The sequence below is a fragment of the Saccopteryx leptura genome, chromosome 9 (genome assembly GCF_036850995.1).
Source record: "Saccopteryx leptura isolate mSacLep1 chromosome 9, mSacLep1_pri_phased_curated, whole genome shotgun sequence".
Taxonomy (NCBI): Eukaryota; Metazoa; Chordata; class Mammalia; order Chiroptera; family Emballonuridae; genus Saccopteryx; species Saccopteryx leptura.
Window position 1 is genome coordinate 91,627,166 of NC_089511.1, and position 26,150 is coordinate 91,653,315.

At 39.4% G+C, this 26,150-nt stretch overlaps 1 protein-coding gene across 2 annotated transcripts in view; it reads left to right on the forward strand.

Moving 5' to 3' along the window:
• The window catches only part of CHAT (choline O-acetyltransferase), a 75,665-nt gene that overhangs the window by 21,467 nt on the left and 28,048 nt on the right, over positions 1-26,150 (forward strand). For both annotated transcript variants that reach the window (XM_066348797.1, XM_066348796.1), the window contains 2 exons: positions 11,068-11,248; positions 12,984-13,161. In XM_066348797.1, coding sequence (XP_066204894.1) covers positions 11,068-11,248; positions 12,984-13,161 — 359 coding nt within the window. The remainder of the gene's footprint in view (positions 1-11,067; positions 11,249-12,983; positions 13,162-26,150) is intronic.

Below are 26,150 nucleotides of genomic sequence, written 5' to 3' on the forward strand. Positions count from 1 at the left end.
CATGAGCATGGTATAGCTTGCTTTTGTTTGTATCTTCTCTTCATTGTTTTATCATTATCTAGATATCAGTCTTTTACCTGTTTGGTTAAATTTATTACTTTATTTTATTTGATACAGTTGTACGTGGGATTGCTTTCTCAGTTTTCCTTTCTGGTAGTTCATTTATTGGTATATAAAAATGCAACTAATTTCTGATTATTTATTTTGTATCTTGTTATTTTACTGAATTTATCAGTTTTAGTAGTTTTGGGTGTAGTCTTTAGTGTTCTTTGTATACAATATTATGTCATCTGCAGATAATGACAGTATTACTTCTTCCTTTCTAATTTGGATGCTTTTTATGTCTTCTTCTTGTCTGATTGTTGTGACTAGGACTTCCAGTACTATGTTGAATAAGAGTGGTGAAAGCATACATTCCTGTCTTGTTTTTGATGTTAAGAAAATGCTTGTAGTCTTTGCCCATTGAGTATGATGTTGGTTGTAGGCTTGTCACTTATGAACTTTATTATGTTGATGTATGTTCCCTTTATCCCCACTTTGCTTGGAGTTTTTAACATAAATGGGAGCTGTATTTTGTTGAATGCTTTGTCTGTATCTGTTAATATAATCATATGATTTTTATCCTTTATTTTGTTCATGTGGTGTATTGCATTTGGTGATTTCCAAATATTGTACAAACCTTGCATCTCAGGACTAAATCCATCTTAATCATGGTGTATGATTTTTTAAATGTATTTCTGGATTCATTCTGCTAAAATTTTGTTGGGGATTTTTCCATCTATGTTGATCAGAGATATTGGCTTATAATTTTTTTTCTTGTAGTGTCTTTATCTGGTTTTGGCATTAAGATAATGCTGTCCTTATAAAATAAATTTTGGAGTCTTCCCTCCTTTTGAATGTTTTGTAACAGATTGAGAAGGATAGGTGTTAGTTCTTAGAATATTTGGTAAAATTCACCTCTGAAGCCATCCATCTAGTCCAGGACTTCTGTTTGTTGGGAGTTTTTTTATTCCTACTTTAATTTTATTGATTGTAATTGGTTTATTCAGATTTTCTGATTCTTCCTGATTCAGTGTTGGAAGATTATGTATTTATAGGAATGTATCCATTTCTTCCAGATAGTCTAATTTGTTGGCATATAGTTTGTAATACAGTAGTTTCTTACAATCTTTTGTATTTATGTGGTGTTCTTCTGCATTTCTGATTTTATTTATTTGGGTACTCTCTCTATTTTCTTGAGGAGTCAGGTTAAAAGTTTGTGAAGATCAAAAGATCTTTATTTTTTCAAAGAACTAGCTCTTTGTTTCATTGGGAATCTTAACCCTTTGCATAGTACAAACTTTCATGTATGTCCTCGTGCCTCCTGACCATCCAGAGTACAAATCGTACATGTGTAAGGTGGGGAGTGACATCAGAGAAATGGCAGAGTGAGGGACAATCTCAACCTCTTCCCTTGTAATTTCAACAAATTCAATGACTAAACACAGAGAAAAAAAAACCTTTGGAGAATCTGAAGTTTGCACACACCAGACAAAGGTATGATTGTGTGAAAAAGTGGCTGAATATATAAGATTGAGGATGGGGCATTTTGCTTTTCACACTAATCTGAGGTAGGGGCACTTTTGTTTGGAACCTTGCAACTCAACTAGTGGGGAAGGAACTCAGTTAGGGGAGATACCCAGACAAAAGAAAGAACACACTAGCTCTGCCTGAGCTCACAGACACTCGGCATGCTCATGGGCAATGGGATCCACCTAAAATTACCAGCACAGGGTGCCCACATGGGCCAGCACCAGCATCTTTGTACATTACCATCTCCATGATCACCAGTGCACTGCTAGCAGCTCCACCTAACATCACCAGCACAAGGAGCGAGAGGGCGCACGTGTAGGCCAAGGTGCCTACCCCGAGATTAACAATGTTGGGCATCTGTATGAGCACCAGCATCTTTGGGCACTCCTGGTTCCACGATCTCCAGTACTGGGCTCATGCATGGGCCAAGACCTTTGGCCTGAGATTGCCTGCACTGGGCACCTGAATGGTGGCTGTAACTGTCCGAGTGAATTGCTAGAGTAGAGGTAGCTGAACACATACGGGGCCTGTTGCAGGCTACCAAGCAGCGCAAGTGGGAAAAGCCCAGGGAGATGAAAACTGTGGCATGCTGAGGCATGGTAGATATGCCCACAGGCCCATAATATTTTGCCTGTGTGTAACATAAAGAAACTTGATCCTTGGTCAGTGCCCTGCCCTGCCTGCTTGCACTGGCAGATCTGGGTGCCATTGCCTTGCCCAGAACTGTGCTTTGAGCAGTGCTGGTGGGGGGACCTGCCTGTGCATAGATTCCCTTGCTGTGAGGGCAGTAGCTGAGGTGGACCCCACAGCTAAGTCCCCAGGCTGCTAGCTCCAGTAGGAGGGACATGTGGAGAGGCTCCTGGAAAACTGAGACTGCTATTGATAGAGCCAGATAGATAATTGCAAAGCCCTAACAGCCCCACCTGCCAACAGGACTGAGGCCCAGCCTATGTCATTGCCACAGCAACACACCAGCAGACCTCTGTTCAAGAGCCCCACAGAGGAAAAATTGTAGTATAGAGCCGCCTGCTGAAAAAAAGGAAGAAGCTACCTCTCAAAACCAGGAAAAAATTACATTTTTAAATGCTTTTTGTCATTTTTACTTGTTTCCTTTTCCTCCCCCCCCCATTATTTTCCTGTTGAACTACATTATCTATAGCAGTTACATTTTTCATTCTTGTTTTTTTGTGTGAGGGTTTCATTTCAGAAACCTTTACTTCTGTTTTCTTTTACTTTTTTCTTTTTCTTTCTCTTTGTTTTGTATTTGGGATTTTTTCTTCCTCTTTATTCTCCCTTATCATTTCTTCTCCTTTATCTTTTTCTTCTTCTTTTTCTTCTTCTTCTTCTTTTCTTCTTCTTCTTTTTCTTCTTCTTCTTCTTCTTCTTCTTCTTCTTTGCTCTCATCTGATCATCACTTATCATCAAGTTATTATATTTTGGACACATATTTTTCTTTGTGGCATTTTGCTAGTTTTTACTTCATTTTTTTCTCTTTTTTCATCTTTCCTCAGTTCCTGCTCCTTGTTGTCTGTTGTTTTTGTTCCACTTATCATTATAGAATTTTCATTATTTCATTGTATTTTTCAACTTATATTTTATTTTTTTAATTATCTCTTATTAGTGTTATTAATAATACCACTCTCAAATACCATTAAAGAAAAATAAATCAAATATCATGGATACAAAAGACAGAAAGGCAGCTCATATAGATGATGAAAAATCACTAGAAAAAGACTTCTATTATGTAGAAACCTTGGAGTTAAATGATAGGAAATTCAAAATTGAAGTCTTAAAAATACTCAGTGAAATACAAGAAAGCTCTAAAAGGCAATTTAGTGAGCTCATAAAAACAATTTAATGAATAAAAAGAATACTTCATCAAGGAAATTGGAACTGTAAAAAGGAACCAAACAGAGATGAAAAACTCAATACATAAACTGAAAAATGAAGTGACAAGCCATATAGAGCAGGCCATATAGAAGAGAGAATTAGTGACATAGAAGATAGGCAACTAAGATATTACAGAGAGAAGAGGAGACTCACGAATTTAAAAAAAAAATGAGAGAGCCCTACAAGAATTGTCTGACTCCATCAGCAAGAGCAATAAAAGAATAATAGGTATATCAGAAGGAGAAGAGAGAGAAAAAGGAATGAAGAACATATTCAAACAAATAATCAATAAGAATTTCCCAAGCCTGTGGAAAGAATTAGAGCTTCGAATCCAAGAAGTAAACAGAACATTGAGTTACCTTAACCCAAACAAGGCACATCATAATTAAATTATCACAAATCAATGACAAAAATATCCTTAAGGCAGTCAGGGAAAAGGCGATTATAACATATAAAAGAAGGTCCATTAGGTTATCATCAGACTCCTCAGCAGAAACTCTGCAAGCCAGGAGAGAGTGGACCTCAATATTTAAAGTACTGAAAAAGAGGAACTTCCAGCCAAGAATATTATCTTCATCAAAGCTTTCCTTCAAATGTGAAGGAGAAACAAAAACATTCACAGATATAAAGAAGATGAGGGAATATATTGCCAGAAAACCCTACTTCAGGAAATACTAAAGGGCATTATCTGACCAGATACAAAGAACAAAACACAACGAAATCACAAGTAAAAGCTCCAACAAGATCACAATAAAAACAAGAATTATCTGCGACAACAAAAACAAAAAAGAGGAGAAGACAAAAATTAACAGTAAAAAAGGAGGATGGAGTACAGAAGCACTCATGAGATAATAGAATACAATGAATATTATAAATATTCTTTTAATTTCATAATGGTAACCACCCCTGAAAATACCACTACTGAAAGACATGGCTTAAAAAAAGAAGAAATAGAGGAAAGAAGCATGGAACACAACCAAACAAAAACAAATGACAGAAAAACAAAAGAGAAAAACCAAACAAGAAACACAGTCTATTAGAAAGCATTATATAAAATGGCAACAGGAAATCCTCAAGTGTCAATAATTACATTAAATGTAAATGGATTGAACTCACCAATAAAAAAACACAGAGAGGCAGAGTGGATCAAAAAAGAAAATCCAATTGTATGCTGCCTTCAAGAAATACATCTAAGCTACAAGAATAAAAACAGACTCAAAGTGAAAGGCTGGAAAATGATTCTCCAAGCAAATAATATCCAAAGAAAAGCAGGTATAGCCATACTCATATCTAACAATGCTGACTACAAGACAAGAAAGGTAATCAGAGGCAAAGATAGTCATTTCATAATGATAAAGGGGACATTGAATCAAGGGGACTTCTTAATATATATGCACCAAACCAAGGAGCATCAAAGTATATAAGACATCTACTAACTGATTTAAAAATAAAAACAGACAAAAATACAATCATGCTTGGAGACCTCAATATACCCCTGATGGCTCTAAATCATTCATCCAAACAGAAAATCAATAAAGAAATATTGGCCTTAATGAAACACTAGAACAATTGGATATGATAGACATCTACAGGACATTTCTTCCCAAAATGCCAGAGTACACATTTTTCTCCAGTGTACGTGGTACATTCTCAAGAATTGACCATATGTTGGGACACAAAACTAACATTAACAAATTTAGAAAGATTGAAATTATACCAAGCATATTCTCTGATCATAAAGCTTTGAAAATAGAATTCAACTTCAAAAAGGAAGTAAACAAACCCACAAAAATGTAGAAATTAAACAACATACTTCTGAAAAATGACTGGGTCAAAGAAGAAATAAAAACAGGGATCAAAAGATATATACAGATAAATGAAAATGACAACACGACATATCAGAGTCTCTGGGATGCATCAAAAGCAGTAATAAGAGAAAAGTTCATATCATTATAGGCATATATGAACAAACAAGAGAGAGCCCAAGTAAACAACCTAACATTACATCTTAAGGAACTACAAAAAGAAGAACAAAGGCAATCCAAAACCAGCAGAAGAAAGGAAATAATAAAAATTATTTATTATTTTTCAGAAACAAATGAAATAGAGAACAGAAAAGCTATAGAAAGAATCAATAAAACAAAAAGATGATTCTTTGGAAAGATCGACAAAACTGACAAGCCCTTGGCAAGATCCACTAAGGAAAAAAGTGAAAGGACTCATATAAACAAAATCCAAGATGAAAGAGGAGAAATTACCACAGATATCATAGATATACAAAGGATTATTGTAGAATACTATGAAAAACTATATGTCACCAAATTTAACAATCTAGAAGAAATGGATAAATTCCTAAAACAATATAATCTTCCTAGACTGAATCATGAAGAAGTAGAAAGCCTAAACAGACCCATAAGCAGGGAGAAAATAGAAGCAACTATCAAAAACCTCCCAAATAAAAGTCCAGGGCCAGATGGCTATATTAGTGAATTCTATCAAACATTTAAAGAAGATTTGGTTCCTAGCCTACTCAAAGTCTTCCAAAAATTGGCCCTGGCCAGTTGGCTCAGCGGTAGAGCATCGGCCTGGCGTGCGGGGGACCCGGGTTCAATTCCTGGCCAGGGCACATAGGAGAAGCACCCACTTGCTTCTCCACCCCCCCCTCCTTCCTCTCTGTCTCTCTCTTCCCCTCCTGCAGCCAAGGCTCCATTGGAGCAAAGATGGCCCGGGCACTGGGGATGGCTCCTTGGCCTCTGCCCCAGGTGCTAGAGTGGCTCTGGTCGCGGCAGAGCGATGCCCCAGAGGGACAGAGTATTGCCCCCTGGTGGGCAGAGTGTCACCCCTGGTGGACGTGCTGGGTGAATCCCAGTCGGGCGCATGCAGGAGTCTGTCTGACTGTCTCTCCCCGTTTCCAGCTTCAGAAAAATACAAAAAAAAAAAAAAAAAGTCTTCCAAAATATTGAAGAAAAAGCAATACTTCCAAACACATTTTATGAGACCAACATAACCCTCATACCAAAACCTGGCAAGGAAAACACACACACAAAAAAAACTACAGACCAATATCTCTAATGAATACAGATGCAAAAATCCTAAACAAAATACTAGCAAACTGAATACAACAACACATTAAAAAAATAATTCACCATGATCAAGTGGGATTCATTCCAGAATCACAAGAATGGCTCAACATATGTAAAACAATTAACGTAATACACCATATCAACAAAACAAAGAACAAAAACCATATGATCCTATCAATAGATGCAGAAAAGGCATTCAATAAAATACATCTTTTTATGTTTAAAACACTCAACAAAATGGGTATAGAAGGAAAATATCTCAACATAATAAAGGCCATTTATGACAAACCATCAGCTAACATCATATTAAATGGCAAAAAACTGAAAACTTTTCTTCTAAATTCAGGAACAAGACAAGGCTGCCCACTCTCTCCACTCCTATTCAATGTAGTGCTGGAAGTTCTAGCCAGAGCAGACACACAAGAGAAAAAAATAAAAGGCATTCATATTGGGAAAGAAGAACTAAAGGTTTCACTTTCTGCAGATGATATGATCCTGTACCCCAAACACTCCACAGAAAGACTATTAGAAACAATAAACCAATACAGTAAGGTCACTGGAATCAAACTTAACATACAGAAGTTTATTTCTTTCTTATATGCCAACAATAAAACTTTAGAAAATGAACTCAAAAAAATAATCTCTTTTACGGTTGCAACAAAAAAAAAAAAAAAGAAATACCTAGGAATAAACATAACAAAGAATGTAAAGGATCTATATAATGAAAACTACAAAGCACTGTTAAGGGAAATCAAAAAAGATACAATGAGATGAAAAAATATTTCTTGCTCTTGGATAGAAAGAATAAATATAGTTAAAATGACCATATTACCCAAAGCAATATACAAATTTAATGCAATTTCAATTAAAATTTCAATGTCATTTTTTAAAGAAATGGAATAAAAAATCATCAGGTTTATATGGAACCATAAAAATCCCTGAATAGCCAAAGTAATCCTAAGAAAAAATAATGAAGCTGGGGGCTTTATAAGACCTGACTTCAAATTATACTACAGAGCCACAATAATCAAAACACTATGGTATTGGCAGAAAAATAGACACGCAGACCAATGGAACAGAATAGAGAGCCCAGAAATAAAACCACATATATATAGTCAAATCATCTTTGACTATAAAAACACACAATGGAAAAAAGAAAGTCTCTTTAATAAATGGTGCTGGGAAAACTGGAAAGCCACATGCAAAAGAATGAAACTCAACTACAGTTTGTCTCCTTGTACAAAAATTAATTCTAAATGGATCAAAGGCCTAAATATAAAATCTGAAACAATAAAATACATAGAAGAAAACATAGGTACTAAACTCATGGACCTTGGCCATAAAGAACATTTTATGAATTGACTCCAAAGGCAAGGGAAGTAAAGGCAAAGATAAATGAATAAGACTACATCAGACTAAGAAGCTTTTGCACAGTAAAAAAAAACAACAAAAACAACTGACAACAAAACAAATAGCCAAATAAATGAGAGATGATATTTTTGAACAACAGCACAGATAAGGGCCTAATATCCAAAATATACAAAAAACTCATAAAACTCAAAAACAAACAAGCAAACAATCCAATAAAAAAATGGGAAGAGGACATGAACAGACATTTCTCCCGTGAAGAAATACAAATGGCCAATAGATATATGAAAAGATGCTCATTTTCACTAGCTATTAGAGAAATGCAAATCAAAACTACAATGAGATACCACCTCACACCTGTTAGATTAGCTATTATCAACAGGTAACAATAAGTGTTGGAGACCCTGGCCAGTTGGCTCAGCGGTAGAGCGTCAGCCTGGCGTGCAGGAGTCCCGGGTTCAATTCCTGGCCAGGGCACACAGGAGAGGCACCCATTTGCTTCTCCACCCCTCACCCTCTCCTTCCTCTCTGTCTCTCTCTTCCCCTCCCGCAGCGAGGCTCCATTGGAGCAAAGATGGCCCGGGCGCTGGGGATGGCTCTGTGGCCTCTGCCTCAGGTGCTAGAATGGCTCTGGATGCAACAGAGCAACGCCCCAGAGGGGCAAGCATCGCCCCCTGGTGGGCATGCCGGGTAGATCCCTGTTGGGCACGTGGGAGTCTGTCTGACTGCCTCCCTGTTTCCAGCTTCGGAAAAATGGAAAAAAAACAAACAAACAAAAAACCAGTAAGTGTTGGAGAGGCCGTAGAGTAAAAGGAACCTTCATTCACTGTTGGTGGGAATGTAAAGTAGTACAACCACTATGGAAGAAAGTATGGTGGTTCCTCAATAAATTAAGAATAAAACTACCATATGACCCAGCAATCCCTCTACTGGGTATATACCCCCAAAACTCAAAATCATTGGTACGTAAAGATACATGAAGCCCCATGTTCATTACAGCACTGTTCATGGTGGCCACAACATGGATATAACCATAAAACCCTCTAATAGAAGATTAGATAAAGAAAAGTGGTACATATATACTATGGAATACTACTCAGCCATAAAAAATGATGACATAGGATCATTTACAACATGGATGGACCTTGATAACATTATAATGAATGAAATAAGTAAATCAGAAAAAACTAAGAACTCGATGATTCCATACATAGGTGGGACACAAAACTGAGACTTATGAACATAGATAAGAGTGCACTGGTTACCAGGGGGAAGGGAAGGGAGGAAAGGGAGAGGGTGGTAGGAGTGGAGGGATTTAAAGAAAACTAGATAGAAGGTGACGGAGGACTATTTGTCTTTGGGTGATGGGTATACAACATAATCAAATGTCAAAATGATCTGGAGATGTTTTCTCTAAATCTATGTGCTCTAGTTGTCCAATGTCACCTCATTGAAATTGTCTAAATAAAACTATGAAAATAAAAAAAAAATATGTAAGGCAACATTAAAAAAAGGCAAATGTATGTTCTTCTTGTTTCCACAAATTGGTTATTAAACAAACATGATTTTAAGTTAACAAAACTATAACTGAAGCTAATTTCATTTTTTGAAAAAAAAAACACCTCACTCCTGGGGGTCAGTGAGCATGAAAAAAACCCTCGCAACTCAAAGGATTAAAGAGTCCACAAAAAAAAACTGCTAGAACTGGTAAATTTAGTAAAGTAGCATGGTACAATATAAATATTGAGAAATCACTTACATTGTTTTTATTTTTTAGACTGTATTTCATTTATTTATACTATGATATTTATTATTTCCTTTCTGCTACTCTCTTTGGGCTTTGTTGTTTTTTTTCTCTAATTCTTTCTGGTTTAAGGTTTGATTGTTCACTTTAGATTTTTCTTGTTTTTTGAGGTATGCCTGTAATGCTATGATTTTCCCTCTTAAGATTGCTTTTGCTGTGTCCCTTAGGTTTTGGACTGTTGTATTTCCATTTTCATTTTTCTTAAGGTATCTTATGATTTCATTATCATGTTATTTACTCTCCATATGTTTGGGTGTTTTTCAGTTTTTTTCTTGTAATTGATTTCTAGTTTCAACACATCATTATCAGAGAAGATGCTTGTTATGATCAATCTTATTAAATTTTTAAGACTTGTTTTGTGTCCTATCATGTAACAAGACCACTTTTATTGTTATATTCAACAGACTTAAAATTCTTCTGTTTGATTGCTACAAATGTTTCTGAAAGCTCCTTCCAGATTCCCATGTTCACCCCACTATGGGTTGGTCATTACAGTTGGCTTAATACCTGAGCTTGGAGCAGAAGGGTCATGGGGTATCCACCTAGCCAACTTAATCAGCCTAGCTTTTCTCATGGCTGTCTCTTACCCTCAGGGCTCAGCTCAAAAGTCTGATCATTAGTGAGACCATCCCTGTCCCCTCCTCCTAGTCACCCTGGCTCACTCTCTGAAAACCTTGTATTTACCAGTTTGCTGCTTGTTGTCTGTGTTCCACCCACATATTCTAAGACCTGCACTTTACAGGAGCAGGAAACTCACGTCTTGTTTGCTGCTATTTTCTCCCATGTCCCAGAACGGTGTCTGGCACAAAGGAGTGCTCAATTACATTTCTTGTCTGAAAAGTAGAGGAAAGGAAGGGGAGATAAACAAAGAAAAAGGAGGAGAGTAAGAAAGAGGGAGATAGAAGGAGAAAGGACATAAGACAGTCTGAGACCACAAGAAAGAGAGAATTTACTGCCTTGAACTCAGAGAAGGCTTCTAGAAGAGGTGATGAAGAAGTAAGCTCTTGAAAGAGTAAGGGGGGGTTTCTAAATAAATAGTTGAGTACAGGGTGGGAGGTAAGGCATGCCAAGCAAAGATTAGCATAACCAAAGACACTGGGGGCTAAAATGGTAAAGATCTGCCTGCAGTGCATGGAGCAAGGATGAGGGAGACTACTGAAGATAGGAGAAAATCCCAAGCATCTTCTTGGCTATAGAGATGGGTCCTTCTACTACTTTAAAAAGCGGAGAGTTGAGTTCCTTGACTGTCATCATAATGCATCTCTGTTTTTTTGTACCCTGCTTTTCCCAATCCAGTCACCGTAGAAACGATTCTGATTTCCTGCCTCCCTCCTCACTTTCCCCCTCCAGCCACTCCATCCCCACTGACTGTGCTAAAGGCCAGCTGTCAGGAGAGCAGCTCTGTATGAAGCAATACTATGGACTCTTCTCTTCTTACCGCCTCCCTGGCCACACCCAGGACAAACTGGTGGCCCAGAAGAGCAGTGTCATGCCTGAGCTGGAGCACATCATTGTAGCCTGCTGCAACCAGGTAAGCAGCCCTGGCTGCTGCAGCCTCTTGGGCTTGGGGAGGGCACATGTGTGCTCATCTATTCTTGCTTTTCCAAGGATGTTCAGAACCTTCCCAGAGTCACATAGTGAGCTTGGGCAGAGTGGCCCCAGAGTGGGGCCTCCTCACTCCCTGTCATTCCCATTTTTCTCCACTGGTTGGATTTTAAGAACAGAAGTATCATCAATTGAGAACACCTTCAGTGGGTTCCCATTCCAGCCCTGACCAGTCAGGTCAGGTCAAAAGAGCTGCCTGGATGAATGGACTTGGGGGTCATTAATAAGACCCAGCAAAGTCTCCACATGTAGTCACCCGGGCCATGGCCTTCCCAGAGACTATACACAGATGAACAGCTTTATAGACTGTTGGGGCCTCCTTGCTTCCCCCCCCCCATCCACCCACTCACTAGTGAGTTTGGGATCTTGCCTGATACCTGTATATGGAGCTAGTTTATTCCTTTTAACTACTGGGTAGACATGCTCTGGAGCAAGTACACTTAACCCTTCCTTACTAGAAACATTTAGGCTCTCTCCGCCACTTTGCTGCTGCGAACAATGGTGATATACACATTCCTTTATGCATCTTTAGGGGCAAAAGGATATGTGTTTCTCTAATCCTTAAGCTAAAATATGTATTTATAAGAGCAATTGCTGAGTCATAGGTGTAAAGCCAGTAGCCACGGCCACCATCACAGCCACCTGGCCCATGCAGGTTCGCATTTGATTCGGACAGACGGTAATGAAACAACGGAGCCAAGAACTGGTGGGTCATTACCTTTAATTCTAGTTCATACCCAGTGGGCTAGAAATACACACAGTGGTAAAACACTTCCCTTTCCATTCAGGGCTCCCAAAGCTACAGACTTATCTGAGTATTCCTAGAATCAAAGGTTTCTATCTACCTCACCAGCCTTATTCACCTCTGTTCCCCATCTCCTTCTCTCTGCACAAACTCTGCACAAACTGGCTTCTCCTTCAGCACTCCACCATCTTGGCTGCCTTTCCTATGCCATGCTAATTTCAGGAACACTCAAGCAAGCCCCTGGTCTGCCCAATTTTATAGTGTAGAAATCAAAATCTTTAAGCCAGTATACAAATAAGGAAGTCTCTGATACAAAGTCACTTATCTGAGGCATAAATGGGAATCCTCATAAGAGTGTACCACCCCACATCATACAACAGTCAAGGGTGTGGGAAAAGCTTAGTGTTGAGAAGATTTTAGGATTAAAAGGGTGGGAAAGGCTGTCTTAAAACCAAGCCTTAGGCTATAAGGACCCTGCCTGCTTACAGCCTGTCCCCCACACCCAATGCAAACTATACACGAGCAAACATATATATCATATTTCCAAACTTATTTGACCCACAATAGGGTATGCACATTTTTTTTTGTTTTAGGAGACACTGTCCCCCAACAGTGGTTGTACCAACTTATACTCAATTTCTCACAAATATATGGCTTTATATGAACAAAGAACCATAAAAGCAAGTGTCCTTTTAACTAAGTTTCATCTGGACTTCTTTGAATTGGAGCAGCTTGGAGTCCAGCACAGTTGACAATAAAGTTGGTCCCCAAATTGTGACTATTCATAGCCATCACATACCTTGGGAGCCTAAGGCCTGAGCCATCTCTATCTATTCTCAGATGGAAGGGTTCAGCAAAAGCCTGGCACCTTGGGCTGGTTGCCATGAGTGACATGTTTGACCTGTTTCCCCCACAGTTCTTTGTCTTGGATGTTGTCATTAATTTCCACCATCTCAGTGAGGGGGATCTGTTCACTCAGTTGAGAAAAATAGTCAAAATGGCTTCCAACGAAGATGAACGTTTGCCTCCAATCGGCCTGCTGACATCAGATGGGAGGAGCCAGTGGGCTGAGGCCAGGACAGTCCTCATGAAAGGTCAGAAGCAGTGCCCAGCGCATCTCCACACCCATCTCATCCTCACATCTATTGACCTTTCCTCCTCCAGGGTTGGATATCATGCCTCATCCCCATTTGTCATTGCTTGGGGAATGGAGGCTTCCCTCCATCTCGGGATCTGGTGGCAAGTCTTGCTGTCACCAAAGTGCTTTGACACTGAAGGCCCTCTTATTTCATTTGACAATACTCAAGCTTTCTGGGTGAAGCTGACCAGCACTGGATTCCTGTGATGTCTAGGAATACTAGGAGAGGGAAAGCTTTGAGCTGGCATAAGGCTTGCAGCAATTAAGTGGTTTTGTTTTACTTGTTGGCAGGGGTGCTTCTCATTTGAGGGGTCTGAGTTTCTGGGAGAGCTGTCAGAAGGGTGTTTGGGGTGGAGCCCACCTCCAGAAGGGTGATTGATGGCCTTCTTCATAAGAATTCTCAGTCCTAAAACTTTTCATCTTTGAGCTGAAAAGTTTCCAAAAATCATCCTTCTGGAAACTACTTTTCAAATCCAAATCCAGCTTTATTCCCAGGACCTGGGTGGAGAAGCTTCCTTTCTTGCCTATGTTAGAGACTCCTGGATGAAAGGTGAGACTCCTGTGAGCCTCCATCTGCCCTTGGGTTTTCATCTGGCCAGGTGGCCATCTAGACTCTCCAAGTGTCTCTAAGATGAGGAGCTGGGTGAGGCCTGGGGCATGTGAGAGATAAAGAGGATGAAGCACCTACTCTAGAGCTCACTGTAAAGGAACACAGACAAGAAGGCATGGACAAATGCATTTAAGCACATGTCACACATACAGTGATGGAGACAGTGGGTGCCAAATAAGTACATCAGGACTTCAGAGTGTGAAGGGGACCCTCCTAATTGGGAATCTTTCAAAAGGCTTTGTTGAAAGAGGTGTAAAATTGTGCAGAGCCTTGTGAATGAGTGAGAGCAGCAGGAGGATTGGACAGCATCCAGGCTGGCAGGCTGACTGTGGTCAAAGCCAGAGGCCCACCAAAGACATATGCCTTGCCCAGTACCATGAGGAGAGCAGCCTGGCTGGCAAAGATGGCCATGCTGAACGTACTGGGAGAATGATGGGTAATAGTGTCTGGCACCCTGGAAACAAGCACTTGCATTTTCTAGTCCTTCTCCCTAGAAAGCTCTCCCATGGGGCTGGCTGTCTCCTTGCACTGTCCAGAGCTCAGCTCAGGTGTCACTGTCTCAGACCTCACTGTCACTTTGTCTTGTTTGCTCATCTTGGAGAACAGAGGCCTTATCTGTTGGGTTTAACTTTGAACCTGTGGTTCCAAATACAAGAAAGGCCCGATTACATTTGTCAGCTAAGAGAATAAAGGGTTATTAAGGATACTGGGCCCCAGACTTATTTCCCACTTACCAATGAACTCTTCTTTCCTTCAATTATTGGGCACCTATGAGTGCTTGGTTCTAAACTGGAGGTTACACAGGCCACAGGGAAGTCTGAGAGCTGAGCCTGTTCTCACAGACCTAACCATCAAGTCAGGGAATTAATCACTTACCATTTGAAAGTGAGTTAATTCCCTCAGGAGACCATGGTGTAATCAAATCCCACTCTTCTCCACTCCAGGGACAGTGACAGGCATCAAAATAATCGCTTCTGCTTCCAGTACAGTTCCCACTTTATTAGCAGGCCCAGCTAAGCCATCTCCCTGCAGGACTGCTGGGGATCGCCTGGAGGCCTTAGTGCTCTGGCTGCCCTAATCGAAATTAATTTGTTAATGGCACTTGATCTGGCTTTCTGAATTAGAAGTGCTGTTTCTGTGGGAAGTGTGGCAGAAGGGGGAGGGGTGGCACTCATGCCTTCCCTTTGGAAATGGGTGTATCCTGTCAGTGCTGAATATGTCATCTTCCCAGCAAGAGACCAATCCTTCACAGAATCCCCTTCTATGAGGCCCTTTCCCACAGAAGACCAATGGGGAAAACATTTTTGAAAACAATTACAGTATAAAAATAAAAGATGGTGGCAGCGTGGGCTGAGGTTGAGAGGGAGGATAGAAAGACCTCGGTGAGGGCAGGTCTAGCCATATTTCAGAGTAGAAGAGGAAAGATCAAAGAAGCAAGCAATGTTCCTAGGTCTTTGATGTGAGCAACTGAATGGAGGGTGGTTCTATTCACTGAGATGGGGACCAGGATGGAAAAGTGGCTATGGAATGGAGAAATCCTTTGCAAGAATGTCAGGTTCGAGATGCCTTGAGCCATCTAAGTGGAGACATCAAGTTAGATCTATGTGTCTGGAACTCGAGAGAGAGGTCAGTACAGAGATATAAATTTGAGAGCCATCAGCTCATAATGATATTTAAAGTCATGGACCTGGGTGAGATCATCTAGAAGCAGAATGGGGCCTTGGAGGTCAGGTAGGGAAAGATGCTCAAGGAATTGAGAACAAGCAGTCCTGAAATTAGGAGAAAAACAGATGAGTCACAAAAAGCAAGATGGAAGGAGGAAGTGGCCAACCACACCAGATGCTGCAGAAAGCTTAAGGAAGAGTCATCGGTGACTTTCACAAAGGTCAGATGAAACAGTGAAAAGAACAGATGATTGTATGCTGATGGGAGAGACCCAACAACAGGAAGGAATTGCGGATGAGGTCAATGAGTACAATCAGTGTGAATGACTCTTTGCAGACATTTTGATATTTAAAGGAGAAGGAAAATGGGGGAGTTGCTAGAAGAGGATGGGGCTCAAGGGAAATGTTTTGGTAAGAAAGGTCAGGGGCTGGTTGTATGTAGACAAATACATGGACATAATCCCATAAAAGAATTTTTACTGAGGAGAGAGGAGATAGATGGAGGAGTAAAATTCTTGCAAAGACATTAGGAGATGGGACCCAGAGAATAAGAGGCCTTTGGTCAGTGCAAGGAAAACAGAAACCTGGACCCAGGGTCCATAAGTCTGTGCTGTGGTGGCAGAAGATGAGGAGGCTCTTGGCTGGTAGCTTCTGGTCTCACATCAGCAGACCTATGGCCATAAGCTGATGCAGAAGGACCAGCCATTACTCCTCAGGCATCATGAAGGGTTCAGGAAGGAGGAAAGGAGAGGAGGGGAAGCCCAGGCCCATGTAGGGGACAGTGGAGCAACAGAGCATGGGAATGCCAACAGCAGACCCAGGCACAGTGGTCATGATTGCAAACAATACTCCCAAATTCTTAACTTCTGGGAAGCTACTCTCTCCTACTTTCAGGCATGCTTGCCTGACTGTTGAGACTGCCTGGGGGTAGGGACATGTTTCCAGCCCAGAGTAGTATCATAATTAACACCATGGGGTGGGTGCTCTTCAGGGCATCTCTGCTGAAGTCCCAAGGTCTCCATCTCCCTTCCTGGGACTGGGCAGAGACCAGTGCCACAGGCACTGTCCTGCAGGTCCCAGTCAGGTCCTGTCCTGCAGGAGGCCTCAGCTAAGCCAAGTTCCTTTTGTCTTGATGGAGGTCTGGAGAGAGCTCCCTGAGAGCGGGTAAAAGCTGCCCCTAAATTCTCATAGTGTCAACTGAAGCCCAGCAGGGCTACTGATCTCATTAACCCTCTCTCCTCAAGAAAAGAGGCAGTCCAGCACACCCCCAGCCAGGCTGGGTCCCTCTGTGAGCTCCCAGGTTCCTCAACCCAACCTCCCTGCTGTGCTGTTGAGAATGGAGCTCACAGAGGGCCAGTAACGCCACTGTGGCCCAAGCAGTGGAGCAGATGTCTGCTGCAAAGCCCATGCCCTCCCTGTGTCCTCAGTGCGCCCACTCCCCATCTCTTCACACAAAACTTCTCAAACAAAGCTCACTGGGACACATGGTGCAGGACACCCATATGTATTGTCTTCTCCCTTGGCAGCCCAGTGAACCACAGCCAATACTGAGAGCCCTCCTGGTGGGGGAGGTCAAGGCTGAAAGCCCCACCAGAACCATCACTGCCTCCAGAGGCCTTTGGTCTTTGCTGGGAAGGCTGGAATAAGCAGAATTGTCAGAACAAGCATGAACAGGATAAAACCAAAGGGGTATCTCTGAAAGCAGTCCTGAGGGCATTTGTGGGCTCACTTTCTGTCTGCTGTAGCCCAGGAGGGCTTCCTATGCCAAATGGAACTTGAGGCTAATGCCAACTGATGTCTGTGTGACTGGGTCCGATGACATCAGGGTTGTCTTAGCGAGCTCCCTTAAAAAACAAAACACACACACATACACACACACACAAACAGATTACTCAGTCCCAGTGGTTTTCCAGTGGGACAGAGTGAGGCCAAGAAACCTATATTCTTAGGTACCATCATGTGCAGCCCAGGTTGGGGCCCCTTCTTCAGATGTTAGCAGCTTCTGTGCATGGAGGTCCCCCTTGATGTTAGGTCCTGTCCTGAGCATTTGTGTTTCTTGTTGTTTTAGGTCTTTATTGCAACCCATAAGGGAACAGTTTATCCCCACCGAATAAAGGAGGCTGTGTCTCCCACAGGTTGAGGCAACCCCCCCTTAGAGGTGTCATTTGCAGAGCTGAGACCAACCCAATGACATCTGCATGACAAGCCTGAGCTCTTCAGGGCCTGGTGAGCAGGCATAGGAGTTGGGGCCTCCTATGCATAGGAGGGCTGTTCCTATTCTTTCAGGACCTTCCTCCCCAGCGAGCTACAGCTTCCTGAGCCCTGGAGAAGCCGACACTGTTGTCCTGGTCTGGAAATCTAATTAGACATTCAGCTCTGAGCCTGGAAGACTACAGCACTTGTCAATTTGTAGAAAAAGGATAGCCAGCTCGGAGAGCCCCCTCCCCCTTGCCCACTGGCTTTCCTGGGCGCTGCTTCGAGGTCCTGCCAGCAGATGTTTCTGTTTACACAGCTCCATAAATATTTATCCCCAGCAGCCAATCAGAAATGAGGTGCTGCCTTCCAGGCGGGAGCTCACAGAAGGTGGCTGCATCTGCAGAAGGCCTCTGTCATGGTTTACAGGAACTACTCGGGCGGGGTGGGACATCTTGCTATCTCAGTACTGTCACCCAACGATAGGCAAGTCTGCTAATTTTAAAACCAATTACATATTAGCAGCTTGTATGATTTAATTCACTTAGAAATGCCTCCTGGGCTCTTGAGGCTAAATGCTGTTTCCCGTCTTAGGGGAAGATGGGGCTTAAGCCAACGCCTCCTTCTCACAGTGAAAGCATGAAGACTTTCATGGACCAGAGCATCCACGCAGAAAGAGGCATGTAGTCTAGGGCAAGAGGCCTGCTCTTGACTTGGCACCCTTGTTGTCCCCTGGAAACTGGCTCCCTAGGCTAGGATATGAAGATGGCAGCCCCTTTCTGTGGATAGGACCAAGGGGATGCCTGGCATACACAGGGTATTCACTAGAAGGTGTTCAATTCGATTTGTGGAAACACTCTGGGAATCCAACCTCTCTGGAAAAATCTAGTGAACTGAAGCTAGGCACCTGTTGAATGGGCATTGTCCATGCAGTAAGCGACAGTGGCCCATGGCCCTAGACTGATGGCCTGTGCTCCTTCCATGGAACCCTAACCCTTGTTAGCTCGGGTGTGCTTTTGCTTCCCTCGGGTCCCCCACATACCCCATGCCCTGTGTTCATATATAGGCACCTCTCTTCTTCCATTTTTCTCTGGTTGCCATCTCTGTGGCCCCATTTTCTATGAAATCATGGGAAGCACAATGTTACTCAGGATACAAGGCAACAAGGGAGGTGCTTTTGGTATCTCCTGCCTTTCTTCGCCCACCACCCCTCCCCTGATTCTAGAAGTACAGTAGCTCTTTCATCTGCCTTTGTGGGAAGAGGGAGGTTAGAGCACAGAGGAAGGAGCAATTGGTGGTTCTTGAACTTTTTAATTAAATTAAATATATTTGGGGATAATTGTAGATAGAAATGCAGTTGCGAGAAATAATCTTGTCTGTGCCCTTTCCCCGCCCAATGCTGACATCTTGCAAAACTCGAGTAGGACATCTTGATATTGATATTGGACAGTTGAGATACAGAACATTGCCCTCCCCACAAAGATCCTGAGTGTTGCCCCCTGTAGTCAAATCTACTTTCTCCTGACCCCCCCCTTCCTTAGTCCCTAGAAATCACTAGCTTGTATTATTTCAAGAATGTGGTATAAATGGAATTATATAGTATGTAATATTCTGAGATCAGCATTTTTTCCCCACTCAGCATAATTCTCTAGAGACTCATCCAAGTCGTGGCATGTGTTAACAGTTCATTCTTTTTTTTTTATTTTTATGTACAGTATTCCATGATACGGATGTGTCTCAATAGGTGATATAACTAGCCATTCACCCATTGAAGGATTTCTTTCTTCATTTTGACTGCAACAGATAAAGCTACTATGAACATATATGTATAGTTTTTTTTGTGTAATCATAAGTATTTATTTCATGAAAAAATGCCCAGGAATGAAAGAACAGATATGTTATATCTGTGTGTTTAGATTTTTAAGAAACTGATAAAAAGTTCTTCAGAGTTAACTGCCGTCTTACATTCCCATCCAAGATGTGTGTATGCGTGATCCAGTTTTCCTTCATCCTCACCGGCGTGTGCTTTCTCACTATTTTTTATTTTAGTAATTCTGATAGGTCTGTATTGATACCACATTGTAATTTTAACTTATATTTTTCTTAATGATAGGTGATGCGGAATATCTTTTGTGTGCTAATTTGTCATCTGTATATCCTCTTTGGTGAAATATCATTTCGTGTCTTTTGCTCATTATCTGATTGGATTGTTGGGAGGGGGTTGTTTGTTTTACTGTGAACTCTAAGAGTTGTTTATATATTCTTTACTAACTCTTTATTGGATGTGTGGTTTTACATTTCCTCCCAATTGGTAGCTTATCTTCTCATCTTCCTAATAGGATGTTTCACTGAGTAAATGTTTTACTTTTGATGTAGTCCAATTAATCAAATTTCCTTTTTATGGATTCTCTGTTTGGTGTCAAGTTTAAGAATTCTTTGCCAAGACTTAAGTCTCAAAGATTTTTTTATTTTTTCTAAAACTTTTACAATATTACATTGTACATTTAAAATGATAACCCATTTTTAATTAGTTTTTTTTTATGAGGTGTGAGATTTATATCCAGTTTTCTTTTGTTGTTTGTTTGTTTTAACTATGGATGTCTGATTGCTCTAGCAATATTTGCTGAAAAGACCCTCCTTCTTCCATTAAATAACTTTTACTCTTTTGTCAAAATCAGTTGGGCATATTTTTGTGGGTCTATTTGCGGTTTTCTATTCTCTTCCATTCATTTATGTGTTGCTCTCTCTGCCAATACCACACATTCTTGGTTATGTAGCAGTATAATGTCTTGAAATTAGATATACTGACTTCTCTAACTTTGTTTTTTATCAAAATTGTTTTAGCTATTGTAGTTCCTTTGTTCACATAGACTTTAGAATAATTTTGTCTATATATACAAAAAGTGTTGCTGGGATTTTGATGGGAGCTGTGGTGAACCTGTATATCAATTTGGGAAGAACTTGATATCTTGATTATGTTGAGTTTTCTGATGCATGAACACCGTGTATTTCTCCATTTACTTAGATCTTCTTTGCTTTATTTCATTCGTGTTTTGTAGTCTCAGCATACAACTCCTGTACATTTTTGTTAGATTTACACTGAAGTATTTCATTTGTTTTGCATGGTTGTAAATGGTATTGTATTTTTTAATTTTGGTGGTCATGTGTTTGTCACTGGTGTACAAAAACACAGTTGATTTCTGTATGTTTATTGTATATCCTGCAAACTTGTTGAACTCATTTATTAATTTTAGGGGAATTGGTCCTTGTTTTTAGTTTTTCCTTTTTCTTGCCTTGTTACACTAGCTGGAGCTTCTGGTACTGTGTTGAATAGCCTTGGTAAGAGTGGGTGATGTCCTTACTTGCTCCTGATCAGAGGGGAAAAGCATGCAATCTTTCGCCTTTAAGTATAATGTTAGTGGTATGCTTTTCTGTAGATGCTCCTTATGAAGTTGAGGAAGTTCCCATCTGTTCTGAGTTGGGTTATGTTTTGTTTTTTTATATTTTATCATGAGTAGTTGTTGAATTCTTTCAAATACTTTACTGCATCAATTGATATAATCATGCATTTTTATGTAGTCTGTTAATATGATCGATTATATTGATGGATTCTCTAATATTGAACCAGCCTTGCATCCCTGGAACAAGGTCCACTTAGTCATGGAGTATAACTCTTTTTATGTTGCTTAATTTTATTTGCTCACATATTGTTCAGTATTTTTGTATATATATTCATGAGGATTATTGAACTGTGTGTGGGGGGGGATGTTCTTTTCTTGTTTTGGTATTAGGATAACATTGGGTTCATAAACTGAATTGAGAAGTGTTTCCTCCTCTTATAATATCTGAAAGAAATTATGTGCACTGGTGTTAACTCTTTCATAATTGTTTGGTAGAATTTTGCAGTGCAACCCTCTGGACCTGAAAATTTCATTTTCAGAAGTTTTAAAATTACAGATTCAATTTCCTTAATAGTTAGAGGGTTATCCAAATTTGACATTTCATATTTGGTGTATTTATACATTTCAAGGAATTGATCCAGTTCATTTAAATTGTCAAAGTTATGTTTGTAGAGTTGTTCATAGTATTTCCTGATATCCTTTTGATGTGTATAGGGTCTATAACAACAGCTCTGTTTTATCCTGATATTGTGTCTTTACTTTTTTTTGTTTGTTTCTGTTTTTGTTAGACTTGTTAGAGATTTGATTTCTCTATTAAAGAAACCAGCTTTCTTTTCATTGTTTTTCTATTTTTTTTTGTTTTGTTTTGAATCTCATTGATTTTCTTCCTTCTGTTTGCTTTGTATTGATTTTGTCTTCTTTTGCTGGGTTTTTGAGATGAGAGCTTATGTTATTCATTTGAGACTTTTCCACTTTTCTAATGTCAGCTTTTTTTTTTTTTTTTTTTTTTTTTTAGAGAGGAGAGGGAGAGACAGATAGAGAGGAGAGACAGAGAGAGAGAAGGGGGGGAGGAGCTGGGAGCATCAACTCCTATATGTGCCTTGACCAGGCAAGCCCAGGGTTTCGAACCGGCGACCTCAGCATTTCCAGTAATGTCAGCATTTTATTCTCAACAGGGCGTTAGTTGTGCCTCATAAATTTTGATACAGTGTGTTTTTATTTATAGTCATTTCAACTTTTAAAATTTTTCCTTTAAGACTTCCTCTTTGACACAGGGATTATTTGGAAGAGTGTTGTTGAGTTTCCAAATATTTAGAACTTTTCCCGTTATTTGTTTTTACACTGAATCCAGTGACTAGAGAACACATTTTGTAGGATTTCAATTTTTTTTTTCAGTTTGTTGAGGGTGTTTTATGGCCTAAGATATGGTCCACCCTGACATATATGCTTCATGGGACCTTGAAAAGAATGTGCATCCTGCTGTTGCTGTGTTCTATAAATGTCAGTTAGATCCTGGTGATTGATTGTGTTGTTGAGTTTTTCTATATCCCTACTGACTGTCTAGTTGTTCTATCAATTATCGAGAGAGAGGCATTGAAGTCTCCAAATGCAGTTGTGGGTTTGTCTATTTCTTCCTTCAGTTCTGTTGGTTCTGTGATACGTTTGATATATACACATTTAAGATTGTTATGTCTTTTTGGTATATTGACCCTTTTTTACATGTAATGTCTGTGGTGATTTTCTTTACTCTCAAGTTTACCTAATGTGATATTAATATAGCCAGTCCTGCTTTCTTTTGATTAATGTTTGCTTGATATATTTTTTTCTTTCTTTTACGTCCAACTAACCTATATCATTTTATTTGATGCAAGTTTCTTATAGATAGCATATAGCTGGGACATAATTTTTTAATCTCCTTTGTCAACCTCTATTAGTAATTGTTGATATGCTGGGGTTTAATTCTGCTGTTTTGTTTTTCGTTTTCTCTGTTTTTCAATTCTTGCTTTCTTTTTCCTGTCTTCCTGTGGGATACCTGAACATTTTTTAGAATCAATTTTATCTGTAGTGTTTTCAGTGTATCTGTTTGTATAGCTTTTTCTGATGGTTTCTATAGGTATTACCCATACATAATTTATCATAGTGTATCAGTGTTAAAATTTTGCTACTTCTAGTGAAGTGTAGAAAGTTTATCACCCTTTACATTCCTTTTATAATTTATAATTACTCTCCCCCATTTATAATTGTCTTAAATATTTCCTCTAATATAAATTTAAAAACACATCAACAGTGAATGAAAATTTCTTTATTAAGATTGCTGGGAACAAATTCTTTTAGAGGTTTCTCATCTGAGATTGTTTTGATTTTCTTTTATTCCTGAAGGATATTTTGATGGACATAGAATTCTGGGGTGACAGTTCTTTTGTTTCAGCACTTGAGAAAGTTTCGCACCCCTTTTCACGAGCCTTCACAGTGAAATATGTTGTAATTTGAATTTTTTATTTTTCTCTATAATAAAGTGTCATTTCTTTCTCTCAAGACTTTTTGTTTTGTCTCTAATTATCAGAAGTTTGACTATAATGTAACTTGATGTGGATTTCCTTGAATTTATTCTGTTTGAGATTAATTGAGCTTTTTTTTTTTAAAACGGAGACAGAGAAAGGGACAGGTAGGGACAGACAGGCAGGAATAAAGAGAGATGAGAAGCATCAATCATCAGTTTTTCCTTGCAACACCTTAGTTGTTCATTGATTGCTTTCTCATATGTGCCTTGATCGTGGGGCTACAGCAGACCGAGAACCCCTTGTTCAAGCCAGTGACCTTGGGTCCAAGCTGGTGAGCTTTGCTCAAACCAGATGAGCCCACGCTCAAGCTGGTGACCTCGGGGTCTCGAACCTGGGTCCTCCACATCCCAGTCCGACGCTCCATCCACTGCACCACCACCTGGTCAGGCAAACTGAGCTTCTTGAATTGTTAGGTTTATGTCATTTTCCCAAAGTGGGAAATTTTCAGCCATTATTTTCATTAATACTTTCCTGCTCTAACCCTTTTCCTTTCCTTCTGTGACTCTAATGACATAATTGTTAAATCTTTTGTCCCACAGGTTTCTTAGGCTCTGGGGTTTTTTGTTGTTGTTTGTTTTTACTAGTCTATTTTTCCTTTTTCAGAGTGACTACTTTTATTGCTTTAGCTCCAAGTTCACTCATTTCTTTCTCTGCCCTACATTTTGCTATTGAGCCCATCATTTTCCAATGGCCTTATACATTGGCTATTTCTCAGTTCTAAAATGATCATTTCTTTTTCCTTTATCTTTAAATTTTTTATTGCAATTATTGGGGTGACATTGGTCAACAAAATTATATAGGTTTTACACATACAATTGCATATCACATCATCTGTATATTTTTTGTATACTCACCATCACAAGTTGAGTATCCTTCCCATCACCATTTATCATCTTTTCTTACCCTCCTCTACTTTCCCAACCACCATTCCCCTGGTAATTTATTACCCTCTGGTAATCAATGTGTTTATGAGTTTCTTTGTTGTTGTTGTTTCTGTTAATTGCTTTACCTTTTCACCAGCCCCAACCACCATCCCCTCTGACAGCTATCAGTCTATATCTATGCATCTATTTCTATTTTCTTTATTAGTCTATTTTGTTTATTAGATTCCACATATAAGTGAAATCATATAGTATTTGTCTTTTTATGCCTGACTTATTTTACTTAGCATGCTTTCCAGGTCCATCCATGCCATCGCAAAGGGAAATATTTCCTTCTTTTTATAGCTGAGTAGTATTCTGTTGTGTATATTTACCACAGCTTTTTTATCCACTCATCTACTGAAGGACACTTGGGCTGCTTCCAAATCTTGACTATTATAAATAACCCCGTAATGAACATAGGGGTGTAAAAATTCTTTCGAACTACTACTTCATGTTTTTTTAGATATATTTACAAAAGTGGAATCTCTCGGTCATATGGCAGTTCCATTTTTATTTTTGAGTATGAAACACCATACTACTTTCCACAGTGGCTGCATTCCCAGCAATGGTGCATGAGGGTTCCCTTACTTTACATCTTCACCAACACTTGTTGTTTGTTGATTTATTGATGATCACCATCATCTTTTTATTGATCATTTGTATGTCCTTTTTGGAGAAATGTCTACTCAGATCTTTTGCCCATTTTTTAATTGAATTGCTTGGGGTTTTTTGGTGTTGAGTTTTATGAGTGCTTTATAAATTTTGGATATTAACTCCTTATCAGCTGTATCATCTGTGAATATGTTCTCCCATTCAGTGGGTTGACTTCATTCTGTTAATGGTTTCCTTTGGCGTGCAAAAACTTTTTAGTTTGATATAGTTCCATTTGTTTCCCTTCCCAAGAAGGTATATCAGAAAAAATATTGCTATGAGAAATGTCTGAGATTTTACTGCTTATGTTTTCTGCTAGGATTTTAATGATTTTAAGTCTTATGTTTAAGTCTTTAATCCATTTTGAGTTTCTTCTTGTGTATAGTTTAAGAAGGTAGTCTAGTTTCCATTTTTTGCACATATCTGTTCAATTTTCTTAGCACCAATTTTTGAATAAACTATCTTCACTCTATTGTATGGTCTTGCTTTCTTTGTCAAAAATTAATTGACCATAAAGTCATGGGCTTATTTTTAAACTCTTTATTCTGTTTCATTAAGCTCTATGTCTATTTTTGTACCCATATCATGCTGTTTATATTAATATGGCTTTGTGGTATAGTTTGATATCAGGTAACTTGATACCTCCAACTTTGTTCTTTTTTTCTCAAGATTACTATAGCAATTTGGGATCTTTTGTGATTCCATATAAATTATTTAAATATTTGTTCTAGTTCTGTGAAATATGCCATTGGTATCTTGATATGGATTGCTTTGGGTAGTATGGATATTTTCATAATGTTAATCCTTCCTTTCCATGAACATGGAATATGCTTCAATTTATTTGTATCTTCAGTTTCATTCTTCATTGTCTTATAATTTTCCAAGTATAGGTCTTTTATATCTGGTTAAATTTATTTCTAGGTATTTTCATTTTATTTTTTG